Source organism: Schistocerca serialis, chromosome 3 (genome assembly GCF_023864345.2).
Source record: "Schistocerca serialis cubense isolate TAMUIC-IGC-003099 chromosome 3, iqSchSeri2.2, whole genome shotgun sequence".
NCBI classification, from domain to species: domain Eukaryota; kingdom Metazoa; phylum Arthropoda; class Insecta; order Orthoptera; family Acrididae; genus Schistocerca; species Schistocerca serialis.
The window spans coordinates 777,226,585-777,248,323 of NC_064640.1; the positions used below are offsets into that span (position 1 = coordinate 777,226,585).

Here is a 21,739-nt window from a genome sequence, read left to right on the forward strand (position 1 = left end):
AATGCTCAACAATTATGTTTGTATTTGTTGGCTCTGAAACTAAATAAGTGCAGTGTGTGATGTCTCTCCTGTGGTTGCCATTTTATACAAAAAATATTCCACACAGTTCAATAGAATATGAAAATAGTAGAAAACTAACAGTAAATTTCAATAATTTTGAAACTGCTGGGAAAAAGTTGATTAATTTGATTATAGGTGACACACAATCCTGTTCCATGGATCCACAGTGGACATGGCCTGAGTCCCAGAAATGTCTGTTGTGTTGATAGTTGTAAAGAGGTGGTGTAGACTCTACAGACATTCAGTAAATGAGTAAAACATGAGTGTATTTTTTACACTTTATACAAGGTAATTTGAATTATACATAACTTAGAATCTCTTCCTTCTCTGTCCCATACTAGTGCTCATCCAATAACGGAATTGCCTATTTCTGGATGTCAGTAGTGTCTTGATAGTTCATAGTTGTTGTAGTTGTCTCATCCGAAGCCTTCAGAAATCTGGCGGAGCTCCATGTTCAGCATCTTAAGACACATGGAAACTTAAATCTGCGTGCACAGAGTTGAAGGGAGGACGGCATGCTCTGGTGGCCTTTTAGCACCACTCATAGAAAGACGATGTGCTCTAGAGTGTGTGTGGGTGGCACACTTGAGTCCCATTTACATGAATCCTCTTCCACAGAGTTGTGAAAGGCATGTGGCACACCATGTGTGGTCGACAATGACATGATCAGTATCACAGTCGGTCCCTTCAGGCCTTATTTATTTCCATCCTCTCAATTTTCAGATCCTTTTATGGTAACAATTTGCCAGATAAAGAATATTGTTTAAGTTATTAGTGTAATTTCAGGCTCGTATATCAACATAAAGCATTGAAAATGTTCTCAGTATAGATTCTGTGGAAATATGGGTTTCACATTCTATGCTTAGCAGCAAAAGAAGATTCTCAACAATTATGAGAGGTGGCTCCAGAGAGAAACTTTGTGAATCCTCTGACACATGTAATTATGGTTGTCACACTTTCAGGCAGCTAGCAGATAAGTTTTAGATTTTTAGACTGCAAGGGAATCTTGATACATTATAACCTTTCCACTTCCAAAGAACACATAACACATAAAATATAAGAAATCTGAAGAGTGTTTCCAATAACCAAAAAATAGACAGACAAAATTTGTGACATCATAGGAGGAACTTTGTAATATGGCTGACCAACATACAGAGTTAGAAATAGAAAGATTCAGCTCCTATCAGTTAATAGTGCAATGTATATTTCACAAAAATCTCATCAGAAGAATTTTCATCTACTGCACTTTGTTATTCTGCAGCTTTACAAAATGTAAAGATAACATATGACACTTCAACATAAGAAGAGTAAAAGAAAATTAATAAGACTGGATTTTAACCAGTTACCAATCATAGATATTACATATTTATGAACTGTGTATGGACATGTGAAAACTGAATACCGAAACACAGAGATTAAAGGAAGCAACAAATACAGAACTGGAAATGCGAAAACTTGTCTGTTTCCTTAATCTTTTAAACAATCATTTAACAGATTACCTGTACTTCTGATTGTGGACTCTTCACTCAACAATAAGCTGAATATTCACAGTATTACCGCAAAGACGTTGTATCTCACTGCTGTACGGATGATGAAAGCAGAAAGATACGCAAAACAAGAAGTGAAATTAGTCATTTTGCATGAGATGGTGGACTCTAATTTTCATTCATTTCCATTTTAAAAATGTCAAATATAAAAATGCTCACTTCATCTACATCTACATCTACATTGATACTCCGCAAGCCACCCAACGGTGTGTGGCGGAGGGCACTTTACGTGCCACTGTCATTACCTCCCTTTCCTGTTCCAGTCGCGTATGGTTCGCGGGAAGAATGACTGTCTGAAAGCCTCCGTGCGCGCTCTAATCTCTCTAATTTTACATTCGTGATCTCCTCGGGAGGTATAAGTAGGGGGAAGCAATATATTCGATACCTCATCCAGAAACGCACCCTCTCGAAACCTGGCGAGCAAGCTACACCGCGATGCAGAGCGCCTCTCTTGCAGAGTCTGCCACTTGAGTTTATTAAACATCTCCGTAACGCTATCACGGTTACCAAATAACCCGGTGACGAAACGCGCCGCTCTTCTTTGGATCTTCTCTATCTCCTCCGTCAACCCGACCTGGTACGGATCCCACACTGATGAGCAATACTCAAGTATAGGTCGAACGAGTGTTTTGTAAGCCACCTCCTTTGTTGATGGACTACATTTTCTAAGCACTCTCCCAATGAATCTCAACCTGGTACCCGCCTTACCAACAATTAATTTTATATGATCATTCCAATTCAAATCGTTCCGTACGCACACTCCCAGATATTTTACAGAAGTAACTGCTACCAGTGTTTGTCCCGCTATCATATAATCATACAATAAAGGATCCTTCTTTCTATGTATTTGCAATACATTACATTTGTGAATGTTAAGGGTCAGTTGCCACTCCCTGCACCAAGTGCCTATCCGCTGCAGATCTTCCTGTATTTCGCTACAATTTTCTAGTGCAGCAACTTCTCTGTATACTACAGCATCATCCGCGAAAAGCCGCATGGAACTTCCGACACTATCTACTAGGTCATTTATATATATTGTGAAAAGCAATGGTCCCATAACACTCCCCTGTGGCACGCCAGAGGTTACTTTAACGTCTGTAGACGTCTCTCCATTGATAACAACATGCTGTGTTCTGTTTGCTAAAAACTCTTCAATCCAGCCACACAGCTGGTCTGATATTCCGTAGGCTCTTACTTTGTTTATCAGGCGACAGTGCGGAACTGTATCGAACGCCTTCCGGAAGTCAAGAAAAATAGCATCTACCTGGGAGCCTGTATCTAATATTTTCTGGGTCTCATGAACAAATAAGGCGAGTTGGGTCTCACACGATCGCTGTTTCCGGAATCCATGTTGATTCCTACATAGTAGATTCTGGGTTTCTAGAAATGACATGATACGCGAGCAAAAAACATGTTCTAAAATTCTACAAGAGATCGACGTAAGAGATATAGGTCTATAGTTTTGCGCATCTGCTCGACGACCCTTCTTGAAAACTGGGACTATCTGTGCTCTTTTCCAATCATTTGGAACCCTCCGTTCCTCTAGAGACTTGCGGTACACGGCTGTTAGAAGGGGGGCAAGTTCTTTCGCGTACTCTGTGTAGAATCGAATTGGTATCCCGTCAGGTCCAGTGGACTTTCCTCTATTGAGTGATTCCAGTTGCTTTTCTATTCCTTGGACACTTATTTCGATGTCAGCCATTTTTTCGTTTGTGCGAGGATTTAGAGAAGGAACTGCAGTGCGGTCTTCCTCTGTGAAACACCTTTGGAAAAAGGTGTTTAGTATTTCAGCTTTACGCGTGTCATCCTCTGTTTCAATGCCATCATCATCCCGTAGTGTCTGGATATGCTGTTTCGAGCCACTTACTGATTTAATGTAAGACCAGAACTTCCTAGGATTTTCTGTCAAGTCGGTACATAGAATTTTACTTTCGAATTCAATGAACGCTTCACGCATAGCCCTCCTTACGCTAACTTTGACATCGTTTAGCTTCTGTTTGTCTGAGAGGTTTTGGCTGCGTTTAAACTTGGAGTGGAGCTCTCTTTGCTTTCGCAGTAGTTTCCTAACTTTGTTGTTGTACCACGGTGGATTTTTCCCGTCCCTCACAGTTTTACTCGGCACGTACCTGTCTAAAACGCATTTTACGATTGCCTTGAACTTTTTCCATAAACACTCAACATTGTCAGTGTCGGAACAGAAATTTTCGTTTTGATCTGTTAGGTAGTCTGAAATCTGCCTTCTATTACTCTTGCTAAACAGATAAACCTTCCTCCCTTTTTTTATATTCCTATTAACTTCCATATTCAGGGATGCTGCAACGGCCTTATGATCACTTCAGTGTAATCGCTTCCACAAGTACAAAATACATAAAATGCAACCACCTCAGAATCCCACATTCCCTCTTTTGGTTTATAGTAGGACCTCATGCAGTTTATTATTACACAGCTGACAAAATAGAAGCACTTTACCAACATGAAAAACATAAAGACACAGTACCTAAAATGCATATGATTACTGATGCCCAAAAATATTTATCTTCATAACTCTTACTAAACTTCCAACTAAGCCAAAAGTTTCATGCAGAAGAAACTCATTTAATGAAGCTGAGATACTCTACCTCCCCTCCTACCCCCCCTTACCCCTCTCCCCCCCCCCTCCCCAGATAAACAAGATAATGTATAGGATAGTCAAAGTATAGAATTGTAGCACTGAAATGGAAATAGAGAACCTCATGGTTACCAGTCACACACAAAATAACTGTGAGTTTCTTCACAAGTACAAAATAATGCAGTCAACAAGAAAGGTACTTCAATGCTCTGGCGACAGTGCTGAAAATGAAACACAAGTAAAATGTACGAAAAGTCTTTTCATGGCAAGATGCTCATCGAGCTTCCTGCAGGCTAACTGTGAGCAGTGCAACACTTGCAGTTTGTCATTCTATGATATCTGTCTGCATCAAAAGGTGACAGTGGCAATGCCTGCTACTTTGAGGTTCCAATGGTGGACTTACTGTGGCATACTATACTTTAGGCAATAATTGTAAATTCTGAGTCTTAAATATAGAAAATAGACTCCAAAAATAAATATTTTTTTCTTGAGATATACTTTCCCAGTCCATCCAGTTGTGTACTATTTAAACTCATTAGTAAACTATTTTAAATCAACCTTTTGATCCTCTCGAGTGAAGGGGATGAAACTAACACTCATCATCAGCCACCCTGAAATGACTGTTGTATTAGACAGGAGTAATAGCTTCAATGTGTATAATTATAATCCTAATCCTTATCAGCACCAACGTTGAGTGGCCCAGGTGAGGAGAAATTGATGTTAATTTAATCAGTTGCCCTCCCAATTGCTAATCTAGTCTATTATCCCTATTTCATGTTGCTGACTATTGAACATTACCCAAGTCATGTGCACCTACAGGATGGAAAGATATGTGATCAGAGGCTAGATATGAAAAAGAATAACAAAAGATATGAATTCAGAAGATTTTGTAAAAGTACTAGGAATCTTGGTATAATTATAATTTCCCATCACAGTGTTTTCCAAAACTTGATTACATCTTTAAATCTTTAGTTCAGTTGTAGCTTCTGCCTCACTAAAGAAAATGGGCAAAAGTTTAATTAATTCTAGATGTATTTTTATGTTTGTCTTATATTTAATATTAGATTTCAATTACAGTTTTTATTATTGCCTACAGCATCATTTGTTTGTGATATGTTATCAGAATAAATGTGTCAAATAGAACAAATTTTGGGTTTTTGTTGTAACTTGCACATTATAGGGTATGTTACTTGTTACTTCATTACTAGTTGTCAAGTAGTACATATTTATTTTTGTAAATTTCCATATTTTTTACATTGCAGCCTTGAATGAGTTAATGATTTGTATTTAAATAGCCATATAGTGTACAGGGATTGTGGCACCCCAAAACCATCCCTTTTTTTTTTTTTCTCCAATTGTACCACTAACGTCTATTCCATGGAGACATTCAAACAATGTTGGGGTGATATGTGTTGGCAAGAAGATAGTAAGCCATGTTTTCTTGTACCAGCAACCTGGTTTTGGTACATTGCAGTCATGCCATAAAAGACATTTGAATCAACTGAATCTATCATGCAAGTTACAATTGTCTTCTCTCTTTTCCCTTCCATTGAAGTTTCATCATTGTGTAGTTTATAGGATATAACTTCCATTCTACATGTTATAATTGATGCTCTGAGCACTATGGGACTTAACTTCTAAGGTCATCAGTCTTATAATTGATGCATTCCATTATGGTGAACCTTCTGACATGGCACAGTGGTGGAACACTGTAGTCATATTTGGAATGATTACAGTTTGACACCCTTTCTAGCCATGCAGATTTAGGTTTTTCATGATTTCCCTAGATCTCTTCAGGTGAATCATGGCATATTACCTTTGGAAAGGCATGGCTAGTTTCGATTCACATCCTTCCCCACTCTGAGTTTCTGTGCTGTCCCTACTGACATCATCAACAGGATGTTAAACACTAATCTTCTTTCCGTCATTGTGAAAAGAGGGCAGCACTTGGGTTATTTTCAGGCATGATCTTTTTTAGTGCTTAACACAAGTATCACATTTCTTGTTAAAACTTGTTGGTATCAAATCTCCCATTATGTTGGAGAGTTATTCTTCTGTTTGATCATTATACTTTCTTTTAGTTTTTGGGAAGATACCACACATTTGCGAATTACTTGTGTATATCAGTAGATACTGAAAAAGTTACCTTACAGTTCAGTGCCTCTATAGATTATGGATGACTTGAAGTGTTAAAAGTAGTTGACCCATTTGACAGCTACATGATGACCTGGCATCCTCATTCATAAAAAATGTATAGCACAGAAACTGCAGTGATCCCCCATGATATTTGTACCATTTGAGGCTGCATCCAATATAGTTGTCCTTTCAGCACACCCTCAAGACATCCATGCAGGGACAGATTTAGTGAATAAGGAAGCTATGATACCAAGTGAAAAAACGCTGTCCTTGATAGAAGACGCTATCTGTGCTAATACGTATGCACGGTAATACATGTTGCTCAATGGTATATTGTATCATATTGTTCATTCACCATTTCACATTTACACACACAGGAACAGGTCATATAGTCAACACAGTCTTGCAATCTGTCTACAATAATCATCCAAAGATGTAGGCATATTGGGGCATATTATTTTATTTTTATGGCTTCATTCTATGTGAAATATCCATAATAACTCAAACTCCACACAATAAAAATCTCCTGTATTTTACTTGCACTTAAGTCTATATCATTTAATGTGATTTTACTCTATTTAAGAAACTAATGATTCTAGTGCCAATATAGTGTAGAATGGAGGATATAGTAGTAGGCAAGTTGTTTTGTGTGCAAATAAATCCAAGCATCCACAGTAAAGTGAGAAATTAAAATTTCACAATTGATCAACAGTTACTAGGTCAGAGTTCAGAGTAACATAAGTAGACCAGTTGATATTTTTTAGTTATACATTTAAAAATAAAGCAGTTACTTAACACAATTTTGTTGTAATGCATTTAAAAACAAAGCAGTTGTGTAACATACAGTAAACTATATATTTTTTTGTTCTTTTTCCAGATCTTTACTGAACAACGAGACAGGCAATCACTAATTAGTTACAAAGCCATATTAGATCCTCAGTCAGATGACTACTCTTACGCTGAGGGTGCCCTTCAGTCTTCAGTAAGTAGCCATCGTGGTGTATTGTTTCTGTTTCAAAATATGAGCCATAGCTAATTTATTTCAGTTAGTAACATGTTCCATGTGTCCTCCATAAATAATAATGTAGAATAGTATATCAACAAAAATAATCAACTGTAGAAAATGTAATGTAATTGCATAGATAAAAAATCTACTCACCAAGCAGTGGCAGTAGAACACACATGTAAATGTACCGGTATAGAAATCTGCAAGCTTTCGGAGGCGGGAGTGAAGAAATAAATACAGGTACCGAATAAATTAATGTAAATTAAGACCAAGTAGGTGGCAAGAATCAAGGACCTGTTGTAATGCCAGTACTCACGTGCTGTGTTCTGAGAAACTGGTGTCTGGATGAAGGATCCAGGGAAACAGACACCAAGGTCATTACTGCCATGTTGCAGAGCATGCTCTGCAGTAGGATATTGTGTGTAGCCAGTATACACTCTCTCCCTATGGCCATTCTTCCTATCTAATGACTTGGTGGTAGTCATGACAATGCAAAAAGCCAAAAAGTGTTTACATAACAGCTGGTACATGACATGTCATTTCACAGGTGAATCTCCCTTTGGTCGTATATGTTTTGCCACTTACAGGACCGGTATAGGTGGTGGTAGGAGGTACATAAGACAAATCTTATAGTGAGGATGATTGCAGGGGTAGGAACCATAGGTTAGGGAAATGAGTGTAGAAGGAGCGTAGGGTCTGAAAATGATATTGCAGAGATTGGGAGGGTGACAAGAAGCTATTCTTGGTGTGGTGGGCAAAATGTTAGACACAGTGGATCTCATTTCAGGGCATGATTTTAGGAAGTCATAGCCTCATCAAAATAGTTGATTAACACATTCAAGATCAGTATAATACTGAGTGACAAGAGGTGTACTTGTAAGCTATTTTTTTGGAGGGATTGGCAGTACCAGGATTTGATGTGATGGCTCGGGAAATCTGCTTTTGAACTAGGCTGGTGGGGTAGTTACGTCTAATGAAATCAGAGAAGGGAATGGTGGTGTATTACCATAAAGGGTCTCCTGAGTCTGTAAAGAATAGCTGACCCTCAGTGAGAATGAGGTCAACATCAAGGAAAGTGGCATAGGGTTTGGAATAAGACCATGTGAAATTGAACTGGGAGAATGTATTTAAAGATTGCAAGAATTTTAACAGTTCAGCCTCACCGTGACTCTACATGGTAAAGATGTCATCAGTCATCACCAAACTGTGGGCTGAAGGCTTCAGATCGCAGGAAAGCTACCTCCAAGCAACTCTTGAAAAGGTTGGCATAGGGGGGAACCATCTTGGTTCCCAAGGCTGTGTCTCTGATTTGTTTGCAGATCTTCAAAGTTAAAGTAGTTGTTGCTTAGTATATGTTGATTAAGATGAGCAGGAAGGGCATCATAGGTTTGGAATCAGGTGGGTGCTAATTGAGGAAATGTTCAGCAGCAGACAGACCATGTATGTGGACAACAGTTCAATCCCACATCCGGCCATTGTGATTTAGGCTGTCCGTGATTTCCCTAAATTACTTCAGGCAAATTCTGGGATGGTTCCTTTGAAAGGGCACAGCCGCATTCCTTTCCCATCCTTGTCTAATCTGATGAGACCAATTACCTCGCCGTTCAGTCCCTTCCACCAAGTCAACTCAACTCAATCATGTATGTAGGGGATGTTAGTATAGACAGAGGTTGCATCAATGGTGACAAGCAAGATGTGTGGTGAGAGTGGGATGGCTATAGATGTCAAATGATCAAGGAAATGGTTGGTGCCTTTAATATAGCAAGGAAGTCTTTGTGCTATAGGTTGCAGGTGTTGTTCAACTAAGGCAGATGTATGTTCAGTGGGTGTTTTGAAGCCAGCAACTATGGGACGGTCAGGGTTATTGGGTTTCTGGATCTTGAGAAAAAGGTAAAAGGTGGTGTAGCATGGTTTGGACGGGGTGAGAAGTGATATAGATTTATCACTTGACTGGGAGTATGTAAGCAAGGGTTAATGCCAACTGTCTGACACCTCCACGTACAGCATCTGCAATCAAGATTCCATTCTTGTGATGCAAACTGACCTCCTGTCCCCCCTTAAAACCTCAGGCCCCTCACCAGGACTAACATCTCGTTCTATGTTGTTTAAACTGTATACACTGTCCAGTCACATTAATGTGACCACATGTGAAAAGCCTTTACAACCACCTTTTGCAGCGTGGACTTCTGCAAGATGTGCAGGAAGGGAGTCAGTAAGGTTCTGGAAGGTACAGACAGGGATGTGGAGCGATGACGACTCTAGTGCTGTGGCCAGATGCGCTACGTTTCTCAGTTGAAGATCCATGGCGTGAACGGTCTGATCAAGTTGATCCCCAGATTCTTGATTCCTTTCAAATCTAGGCAGTTTGATGGTGAGGGGAGTATGGTAAACTCATCGAGGTGCTCTTCAAACCATGCATGTACACTGCAATGTACATGACTTGTTGCATTGTCCTGCTGGCAGATGCTATCATCACAGGGGAAACAAATTGCATGTGTGGGTAGACATTGTCCCCAAGGATAGATACATACTTGTGTTGATCCATTGTGCCTTCCAGAATAAAAAGATCACATTCACGCTGTACACATCAATGGCCATCTGTCCGATGGAGCATAAAACGTGATTAATCTGAAGGGGCCACTTGTCCACACGCAGTGGACATCCAATTGCAGCATTGGTGTACTAATTCCAGCCTTTGTTGCCACTGAACAGCAGTCAGCATGGGTGTGTAAACCAGGCTCACACAACATTTGCTGAACAGGCATTGAGGAGACACTGTTGGTAGCACCTTGCTTCATCTGGGCGGTCAGTTGCTTAACAGTTGCATGTCTATTCGCCTGTAAACATCTCCAAAACCACTGTTTACCCCTGTCATGTATGGCCCATGGTGCCCCACAATCGTCTTAACATGGGTTTTGGGTAGCACTATTTTGTCATGCACGGTTTGCTTACAAAGCTGTTTCAGAATTGCTCCCACCCTTTGCCTGTAAGCCAATGAGCATGCCCTTTTGGACATCAGATAAATCACTCCATTTCCACACTCTACAACAACTGCACTGTCTTCCGCATACACATCCCCACACTTTATATACTCTCCATTGCTAGTGCAGCCACCTGCCGTCTGAGTGTGGTTATTGCACATTGATGTTGAATGTAGGTGGTGGTCACATAATGTGTCTGGACCATGTAGTTTACATTTAAATTTATTCCTACAGGCTGACTATATATGGATGTGTGCATATAGGACTAATAATATTTAGTTTAATGATAGAGATAAGTCCGCAGTTCTTTGCTAGTACTTAAATTTGAGGTTTCTAAATAAATATTTTCCTTTTGCTTAAAGGGTATTTACCTATTTGAGTTTCCTTTTATTTATTTCTCAAGCATTTTATATCATTAGGTACCTGATAAAAGCTTTCAGTATCAACATTACTCGCCCTTTTCATGTTATGATACTGAGTGAGGTGGCATAGTGGCCATATATGGAGAGAATGTGGTTCAAATTTCCATCTAGCAATCCAAATTTAGGTTTTCTGTGGCTTCGCCAAATCATTAAGATGAGTGCCACGACGCTCCCTTTGAAAATAACACGGCCAGTCTCATTCAGATTCTTGCCCAGTCTGAACTTGTGCACCAACTCCAACATGTTAAACCCTAGTCTTTCTTCATTCCATGTGCTGAATTCTGTGAAATCTACTTGTTTCATTTTTTGTAGTCTTTTGACCAACACTTCATTTTTGTGGCAAATTAACCTCCCTAATGACTTATACTTTAGTTATATAGACTGATATTCATCACATTGCATGCTTGAGTTTGTGGCTAACATTCTCTTTTATTAAGAAAACCAAGTTTCACAAATGAGTCTTGCATTGCATGCATCCTCTTTGTTTCACTTTGACAGGAAGTGAGAAACTGGGTGAACTGAGCTGAAGCTCCACAATGTGTCTGTTCCAGGTATTTCATCTGTTTCTGTGTGTCCACTACGAATTGAACCATTGGTTAACTACACCATTAATATCCCACTTTGCCGTAGAAAATGTGATTTACACAGGGAAACAACAAATAGATAACAAAACATTGCATAGTAACTGTTTCCTTAATGATCTTGGAACCCTCCCTTATCTCTCCATCTGTCTTATTGTTTCTTATAATGAACATAAAACCACTATATTAATCACATTTTTCAATATACTTAAATATAACTATAAGTGGTAAAATTATTTTATTGATTCCTCGTGGTTGATTATTTGTATTGAACCCAGATTTGCATCAGGTGTTATAAACAGATCTCTTCATTATGTCTGATATGCTGGATAACTAGTTTAAATTCGCATTAAATGGTCCTCAAGATTTGGTGTACCTGTATATTAGTTCAATATTTTGCTATAACCTATTACAAAATTTGATAAAACCTTTGTTATAATGTCAAAAGAATTGATCCACCAGCAAATATGTAGTTTCTTATTGGAAATTACCCTTGCTTACATCTGTGAAACACAAATGAACAGCAAATTTTTGGTTGCAAAAATTTAAACTCCTCTTAATATAGCATATGTTACTGTAATGTGTGCGAGCAAGCGAGCATGCATGTGTACACCTGTGTGTGTGTGTGTGTGTGTGTGTGTGTGTGTGTGTGATTTAAGTCCTGTTAACTGCCATCTTGTATTATTTTTACATTGTCAGTTTCTTATTTTTCAGACTATAAAATGGAAAAACTGAAGGAATGATGAAAATTATTCCTTTGACAATTTTGTGCAGTATGTTCACCAGTTGGTTGAGAGTAAGAAGCACATTACTCACTTCTAATTAGAGCCCACTTATCATCTACCTGGTGATTTGTGTACTGAATCGACGTCCCATACAACTCTGCTGTGGAATGACGTTCACCACCTCATCTCCTAGCTGCTGACATGCAGAGCTGACTACCCAGTGTATGGTGCAGTTAACAGATCCTTTGTGCAAGGCATGCATAGTTGTAAACTTTCTGCAGATTTCAGCTTGCCTCAGATCAGGATCAGGTAGTTGTGTCCATGTTACACAGCTTGATAACTGGCTCCTAGCTTGCCTCAGTGTCAGAGTATTCCTTAGGCCATAGCTGGACTGGCCATCTGTAAATGCATCCAGGGTTGAATCACATTACAATAGCAGTATTCATAAATCTTTGTTCTGTAAATTAATAATTTCATTCAGTTACTAGCCATGTAAGTAATCAATTTATTTTATGATGAAAATGAGTTGAAAGTAATTTTTTTGTGGTGTATTGCAAATCTTAAATTGTTGGATTATCAAACAACATATTTTATATCTAATGCTTCTAAGCTGCCAGCTACAAAATTATACAGAAGACCTGAAATAAAAATTGAAGAGATACTAGACACTGATGAAGTAACATGCAAAAGAGTCAAAATACTGAGAGAAATAATTCAGGCATTAAGGAAGAGGGATTAAAATATACTTGGATAGTGTTTATGATGCTGTAGAAGCTGTTAAACATTGACATACGATACGACTGTAAAAAAATCTGTACAAAATAAGAATGTTATACAGAGACAGGCAAGGAAACTACATTCTGGAAACTTTAATTTTCTTTTACTTAAGTAGTGGTTAATAACATTACAACCAAAGCAGTTAATGCAACAGTATAGAATATATAAAAGCAGTTAATGGTGCACAACTTGGAAACTAGTCACTCTCTCTCTCTCTCTCTCTCTCTCTCTCTCTCTCTCTCTCTCTCTCTCTCTCTCTCACACACACACACACACACACACACACACACACACACACACACACACACACACAGATATGTCTGAATGCCAGGAACTTGCCTAGAACAAGCCTGATAACTTGAGAATAATTATTAGGAGCTGAGTGTTGTTTGGTATTATCAATCATTGTTAAATACATATTTTTGAAACAGAGTCAGAGTAAGGACTTTGTTATTTATATGTTATTTTTTGTACTGTTATGCACAGCATATGTGTGTGAAGAAATATTTGTATTCCTATTACATACTGAATCTCATAATGTGCCACCTGAATAGATATTGAAACATTTTTAAAAGTTTTATGTTATTTTTTTATAAATCATTACAAGTGGTGCAACTCATGTGTTATAAGTAACTTTCACATTAAAGTTTTTCAGAAAGAAACTCATGGTAATCAATTATTCTTTGTGTGTGTCGTGTGTATCTGTGTGTGTGTGGGGGGGGGGGGGGGGGGGGGGCGGCGTTGCATGTACGTCCTAGACACATCTGTCCACAGGAAACAGAATATTTGTCATAATGAAAACATGTTTGGGGGAAATTGAGGTATTAAAGAACTTAACTAATGTGGTTGACACACTGAGAGTGTATAGATCATATAATGAAATTAAAGTTCGATTACAAAAAAGACATAAAATGCACAGAGCACTAATCATCTAAATCCTATGATGATAAAAACTGAGCACACAATAACGCAGGATTGAAAATACACCTCTGCATCAGGTAACAGCTGAAATATATCAAGTAGAATGCCAGAGCTTCGAGGGCCACCAAATAGAGCGAACTTAGAAGCCAGGATTTAAAATTTTTGAGGCCCATTATAAAGAAAGTTCACACACATCTCTAAATGTATAAAATTACATTAAAATAATCACAAAAACAATGCTAAATGAAAAATAGCACCTGCAGAAGGAAATGGTAGCAAACAACAATGACAAACAATAGTGGTGAACAATTTTTCAATTTGCTAAATAGAATTTTATCACATATACAGAGCTTGTCTGATTTGATATTCTCAGTATAAAAGTGCACCTTACGTTGGATACCACATTATATGAGAATACAGAGCTAAGCTTTTATGATAGAAGAACAGAAAGTTTTGCAGTTGTGTAAATGTAGCCATTTGTAAAAAAAATTGATAGTGTCAGTAAAATTATCATGTACATTAACTAGCAAGATGTTGCTGGATGCAACTGTCGCAAATTAGCAGAGAAGCCACTAACATCGTTCTCTAGCAGATTACGTACCTGCAGGTCTCCTGTCCCAATCCTCAGACTTTGTTTCTTACAGTAGATGTTCCATAACTCTAAACACATGAGTGGTTTGCAGATGAATAACCTGGGCTGTTCCAAAGGTAATAGGAAATGGTGGTAACTGCCGTACACTGAAACTCACCATGTTGGCACCTTAAGAAACACAAAAAGGTCCTTGTAGCCGACCTAACAGGGGGAGAGATGGAACCATTACTGCCGTCCTGGCCGCCTGGAGTGGCATAGTTCCGGGCCTTAAGTTGGGTGATCTGAACTGGCGAAAATTCTCAGAAAGCAGGAAAACTGTGTGTGCTGCCACTATTGCATGGCTTCAATGACAGTTCAAAATAACAGCCAGAAAACCAAGCTAGATTTCACTATCTTGGATGTTTTCTGTATTAATTAAATGAGGAAAGTTAAATTTGTCCTGCCCCTCCAACTGATAGTCCTCAATGTTGACAATACCTCAATAGTGTCTGTGGACTTGGGAAAATTAATTCAGTAGCATCAATTCAGTAATTAAGTTTGATTAATTGTTAATTAACTGATTGACTGGGCTGAGCTACATATCACTTACTCAGAGTTTTATTTATAGTTTGAATTTGTGATAAGAATTAAAGGATTAATTTTATTACTCTCTCTTCCTTTTATCTTGGAACTCTTCCATTTGGTCTGTGCAGAAATTGAGTCTGCCTTGATGCAAAACACCTTGTTATTCATTTATTTCTTTATTGTCCTAAACTAGTTTCGGCGACAAACATCACCATCATCAGTGGGTTTTTTATGGTTATACAAACACAGTGGCACACTATTACATTTTTACTATTTGTTTTTTGAAATATAGTTTTCTATGGATACTTTCATACTACCTTATTGATTGTATGTTACAGCATGTTTTTGAGAATTATTGTCGCAGTTTGCGACATATTTTCTGTGCATTTTTTTCTGTTGCTGTTTTTACTCAGCGAACATCATGTCATCTGCAATTGTGTGAGCGGCTGTTAGTAAACTAAATACTAAAAGGTGAACTTCATATGTCAGCTGACAGTAGTGGCTCTCTTTGTGAAAGCTATAGATCTAGTGTAACTTGAACATACTGCCCCAGAGGCCATTCCTACCAGCGCAACTGCAGGTGATGACCAAAGTGTGCCTATCCCCTTGGTGGTTAACAAAGGGGCGGCAACTGAGCCTCATCCTTGTGACAGTCTGCCATTCTCTTTGATGTGCACACTCAGAGCAGCTAATTGTAATGTTCCCCTCCTCTGCACTTCATGAGACAACAACTGTCCTGTCCTAGACCAGTAATTTGCTGGAAAGGCACCGCACTGACAACCTTATCAGCTCTTTCAGGTTCTATTATTAAATCAGACTCCACATATCGTGCATATTGCATCATTTGTGTGGTTTACTTGGTGGTCGCCATGCCTTGTAGTTCTTCTCAGGTTGGGTCGTTCGCCTTGGTTGCGTCACTCATTCATTTTGCATGGTCTCACGGGTGATTTCCATCATCTAGGTGCCACAATAGGCTACCATCTTGGGTCAGGTCTTCGGTATGGATGTTTAGATTGCCTATGGTTTTAATTGGCACACTGGGTAGTCTGTCCTTTGCATGGAAGCCGCTGCGTTGGAATGCTCGCTGGTCGGTGTAGCTCTCACCTTCCTTTTTGCCCAGCAACAAAAGGTCTCCTGCAGCAGGAGGCAGGTGGCTTCCATTCTGGGATGCAGCACCATGCAGAACTAGGTTTCAGCTTCCTGCAAGGCTTTGTCAAAGCCAGTGCTCCATACATCTTGCTTGCAGTTGGTTGTTGTGCCACCTTCTGCAATTGTGCCTTGGTCTTCACAGCAGCAGTGCGATTCTGACTGCCTCCATTCCGCTGAGCACAACCAGCTTCCTCGTTCATGTCTCTCACTGGTGGGTCAGCCTTCCACACAGTAATGGAGGCCGCTTCTGCTACACCTCTGTTCTGCTGAGAGGGCAAAGTTGTTTCCTTGCTGCGTTTTCGCCTCCTTCAACATCTCCTTTTGGCTTGACTGGACTCGGCAGAGCTCACCCAGGACATCATCTTCCTCTGATGCAGCTCGCTGATGCTTTTGCAGCCAGCAGACTCGACAGCTGTGCCAGCCTGCAACATGCACCCTTCCCCTAGTAGTGAGTGCACATTGGTTCGTTGTCTTTCTTCTGTGGGTAAGCTTGGCTGGTGTGCTTGCCCGTGCGCTTGACACACACTGTCTGGTTGAGGCAATCTTTTGCCACATGTCCCCTTTGTTGACACTTACAGCACTGTGGCTTAGTGCTGAGTCCCACCGGGAGAGGCTCCAGTTGCATGTTGAAGGCCATGAGCTTGTTGAGCTCATAGACTCATTCAACTTCCGTTCTTCTTTTCTGATTCTCGGCTATGTCTGCAGTTAAGATGAAGAGTGGCAGCTATTTTGTGTTGGTTTTGTTATGTAACCTAATGGCCACATCTCCGTTCCCAGCACGCTGGAGCCCTCTGCGGCTGTGTCTTCATTACACAGCCATGGCAGCCCCCCTGGGGAGCACCTCGAGTGCTGCCATTTTTGTCTTTTGTTGCGTCTTCTCCAGTGCCAAAACAATGTATTGGCCAAGAAGAGGCTTTGAGAGCCTCATAGTCAGCCCAGAGTTACGTACAAATCTCTAGGTGAGCGTCATTGTCCTGGCACTTGACGCTGATTCCTCCCTTCATGTCTTCTCTGAGTGTACTGAGGAATTCCAAGTCTTCCCTCTGGTACTGGATAAAGATGATGGTTTCGGAACATCTCAGTTGCCGATGGTCTTCCTTGTGATTATGTGGTCACAGGTTGTTTGTCCTTCCTCTTCGTAGCTGGCGGAGGTGTCGACTATGAGCCAATGGCTATCGAGTCTGCCTTGTTCATCTTCCGAGATTTTACTCACATTCAACTCCTCAGGTTGAGGCACTGACATGTGTCTAATCGTGATTACCCTCTTATGTTTTGCAGTGTCTTCCTGTGCTCATTGTGCACACACACAGACATGATAATTTGCTTTCACTGTGATAACAGCAAACACGAAAAGTGTGCCAGGTGCACGTGCCCCACGAGCTCGTCTTCACACAGTGGTAGTGGTCCTCAGCAGCAGCAATGCACTCGCTTTGTCTGCCCAAGCAGAACTTGCCAGAGAGCTGCTCCCCAGCTTATTTAAAGACTCGTACGATGAGCTATGGTGCACCTCCATGGTACACAAAAAGATCCTTGTACCCATCCTCACAGGGGTGACAGGTGGAGCTGTTACTGTTGTTCTGGCTGTCTGGAGTGGCAGAGTCCCAGCCCTCAAGTTGGGTGATCTCAACTAACACGAATCCTCAGTACACAGATAAACTGCGTGTGCCTCTTCCACTGTGTGTCTTTAACGACGATTCGGAATAATGGCTAGAAAACCAAGCTATTTTTCGCCATCTTGGGCATTTTCTTTAGTAATTAAATGGGGAATGTTAAATTTTTCCTGCTCCCTCCAACTGATGGTCCTCTAGGTGGACAACACTTTGGTAGTGTCTGTGGACTTGGGAAATTAATTTAGTAGTTTCAATTAAGTAATTAAGTTTGATGAACTGATAATTAATTAATCAACTGGTCTGAGTTGTTATCAGTTTACAGGGAATTTTATTTGAAGTTCAAATCTGTGATTGGAATTGAAGGATTAATTTTATTTCTCTTACTTTGTGGTGAGGACAAGTCTGGACAGATGCTGTGGCCTTGCCATGTGCGTTTTGCACTTCACAAAGTCACTTCATTACAAGATGAACAAGACATACCTAGAAGAAGTCAGAGGTATGAACAGAGGGTGCAAAATGACTACAGAAAATAACAAACACTAATATGTTAGCCCATTTTACAAACTGTTTGGAAATAAGAATCATAATGTGTAATGTAAATGAGTGTTGTACACTTCAATAGCTTGACAGATAATACTATATACATAATGCATTATTAACAAGTGAGGATGAAACAGTTCAAAAATTCAGAAGTGATACGAGGAAGATTTTAAAAAATCACAAATAATACATATCTATATTAGTGATATCACTGGAAAGGAAATACTCATGAATAAAATTGCACTCATCATTAGCCCATAAGCCTCCGTCTGCCGTGATGACAGTGCTGACCATTCAAGATATGGACTAAACAAAAGATTAAACATACTGGATAGCCATCTTGTTCTGCTCCATGAATTGTCATTATCTCCACACAACTCACAGAGATTGCTGGGTCTAAAGCATGTGATTCCTGTTAACAGAACCACAGATTCAGTAATGAGGATTCAGATCAGGTGATTTCAGGATCCAGATGAATACCGTCATGTGTGCAGAATTGTATTCAAACCACTATGCTGTAATCTGGGAGCCATGGCCAGGTGCATTTTCTTTCTATGTACAAGGGGCAGTCAAATGAAAATGAGACAAATGAAAAAAGTGCTATGTTAATTATTTTCAAAAGTAATCATCATAACTGTTAATATATTTCTCCCTTTGTGAGACAAGACCATGAATGCCTCCATGGAACAATGTTTGTGGTTGCTACAGAATCATGATTGTACCCAGGCATGCATCTCTTCATCTGAAGCAAATCAACGGCCATCAATGTCTTTCTTCAGGGCTCCAAAAATACGGAAGTCACATGGAGAGAGAGAGCGAGACTATGAGAAGTCTGTGCAAGAGCTTCCCAGTGAAACTTCTGCAGTGTAGTCCAAAAAGTCGTGGCAACACGTGAGTGGCCATTATCTTGCAACAGAATGATGCCATCTGCCAACATTCCTTGGCATTTAGACTACACTGCAGAAGTTTCGCTGGTAAGCTCGGACACATCCTTCATACTGTCCCAATCTCTCCCCATGCTGTTTCCATATTTTAGGAGCCGAGAAGAAAAATGTTCATGTCTCTCTATTTGCTTTGGACAAAGAGGTGCATGCCTGGGTACAATCAACATTTCGAAGGCAACCACAGGCTTTTTCATTAAGGCACTGACCATCATGTCTCACAGTGGAGTAAATATATTGACAGTTATATCAGTTACTTTTGAAATAATAAAGAATCTAATAACTTTTTCCATCTGTCTCGTTTTCATTTGATTGCCCTCTTATATACTACATAAATCTTCAGTGAAATGCTATAAATGAGCAAAGTGTGAAAGAAGTCTGCCCACAGCACCTACAAGTAATAATGCAGATACACCAGTGGTTCAAGACCATCCCATGGAAACATTCCACTTGACAGTGTACTGTCACAAGCCTGAATTGCATCCTGTCGGTTAACATTTTTCAACACATTAATCCTCTGACATTTGCATATGTCAACACTGAGTACTCAGTGTATTCCCTTGCACCCAACATTAACGAGAATGAATAGCAAATGAAAGACCCATTTCACTACTGGTAAAAACCCAATTACCCATACAGAACTTCATAAAACCTAATAGCATGCCACTTGATATCAATATGACAATCCAACCTACAGTTGTACGTCATCACCCTTTTGTCATTATTTTCATAGAATTCCACTCTCAATAACACTGAACCCATTGCATTCCCCCTCGCATTCAAAAACTGTCACGTTTTGCAGGCCATACAATGGTAGGAGTGAGCCTGACGGAGTGAATCAAATATGGAGGGTCTTTGACAATCCTCATGAAGACAGGTGGAAAGAAAATTTAGAAGTCTTGATTTTACTGTTTTGAGCAGAAACGGGATAGCCTACACATCTCAGAGTTAACACCTTCACCAAGAAAAGCCATTTCCGTTAATCTCAGTGAAATAACCAAATTTTTCCTCACAGTTAATACACTGATAATAATGTTCTATGTGAGATTAACAATTATTGTAACAGGCATACTCACAGACTGTCACTATTGGGGGAGTCTCCAGACACATCATCGGCCTGGAATCTTGTTCACTAGTGTTGAATTATCTTCAGTGATGAATCCCACTTTGAATTGAGCTCTGATGCCTAGTGAAGATATGTCTGGAGATGCCCTGGACAGCGGTGGGATACCAACCTGACTGTTGCCCACCGTACAGCCTGACAACCAACAGTGATGATCTGGAGTGCCATTTCTTTTCATACCAGTAACCCTTTGGTTGTTATCCATGGAATCTTTACAGCACAATGATTTATTGACGATATTTTACGCCCCTTTTTGTTGCCCTTCATGGCAAGCTATCCTGGGCTTAATTTTCAGGAAGATAATGCCCGTTGCACATGGCGAGAATTTCTGCTGCTCGTCTTTGTGCTTGCCAAACCCTACCTTGGCCAGCAAGGTCGCTGGATTCTCTTCAGCTGAGAATGTTTGGAGCGTTAAGGGCAGGGCCCTCCAACCATCTCGGGATTTTGACGAGCTAACATGCTAATTGTACAGAATTTGGCACGATATCCCTCAGGAGGACATCCAACAACTCTATCAAGCAATGCCAAACCGAAGAACTGCTTCCATAAGGGTCGGAGCTGGACCAACTTGGTCTGTTTGGGAAGCTCTTTTTCGTGAATAAATCATCAATTTTTACTGAAATTGTAATCATTTATTTGTCTGTATATGTTCTTCACATCTACCAATTTCCATCCTGTTCAAATAATTCCTCCGTGGTGTGTCTTTTCTTTGTCTTAGAGTGTATAAACAGTGAATATTCCCAATCCACAAATTTATACACATAGAATATACCAAGTCATATACTGAAGCACCAAATAAACTGTTATAGACATGCGTATTCAAATACAGAGATATGTAAACAGGTAGAATATGACACTGCAGTCGCCAACACGTATATAAGAGAGCAACTGTCAGGTACAGTTGTTAGATTGGTCACTGCTGCTGCAATGGCAGGTTATCAAGATTTAAGGGAGTTTGAACGTGGTGTTGTGGTCAGCGCACGAGCAATGGGGCACAACATCTCCGAGGTAGCGACGAAGTGGGGATTTCCCTGCACAACCATTTCACGATTGTACTGTGAATATGAGGAATTTGGTGAAACGTCAAATCTCCAGCATCCCTGTAACTGGAAAAAGATCCTGCAAAAACAGGACCCACGACGACTGAAGAGAATCATTCAGTGCGATAGAAGTGCAAGCCTTCCACAAATTGCTGCATATTTCAGTGCTGGTCCATCAACAAGTGTCAGTGTGTGAACCATTCACCAAAACTTCATTTATGTGGGCTTTCGGAGCCGAAGCCCCACTCATGTACACTTGATGACCGCATGGCACAAAGCTTTATGCCTTGCCTGGGCCAGTCAACACCACGTTGGACTGTTGATGACTGGAAACATGTTGCCTGGTCAGACGAGTCTTGTTTCAAATTGTATCGAGTGGATGGACGTGTACTGGTATGGAGACAACCTCATGAATC

At 40.0% G+C, this 21,739-nt stretch overlaps 1 protein-coding gene across 1 annotated transcript in view; it reads left to right on the forward strand.

Moving 5' to 3' along the window:
• The window catches only part of LOC126470622 (spermatogenesis-defective protein 39 homolog), a 125,910-nt gene extending 112,750 nt beyond the window's left edge, over positions 1–13,160 (forward strand). Inside the window, exons 11-12 of the mRNA XM_050098581.1 lie at positions 7,229–7,333; positions 12,056–13,160. Coding sequence (XP_049954538.1) covers positions 7,229–7,333; positions 12,056–12,076 — 126 coding nt within the window. The 3' untranslated portion in view covers positions 12,077–13,160. The remainder of the gene's footprint in view (positions 1–7,228; positions 7,334–12,055) is intronic.
• Positions 13,161–21,739: the final 8,579 nt, after the last annotated feature.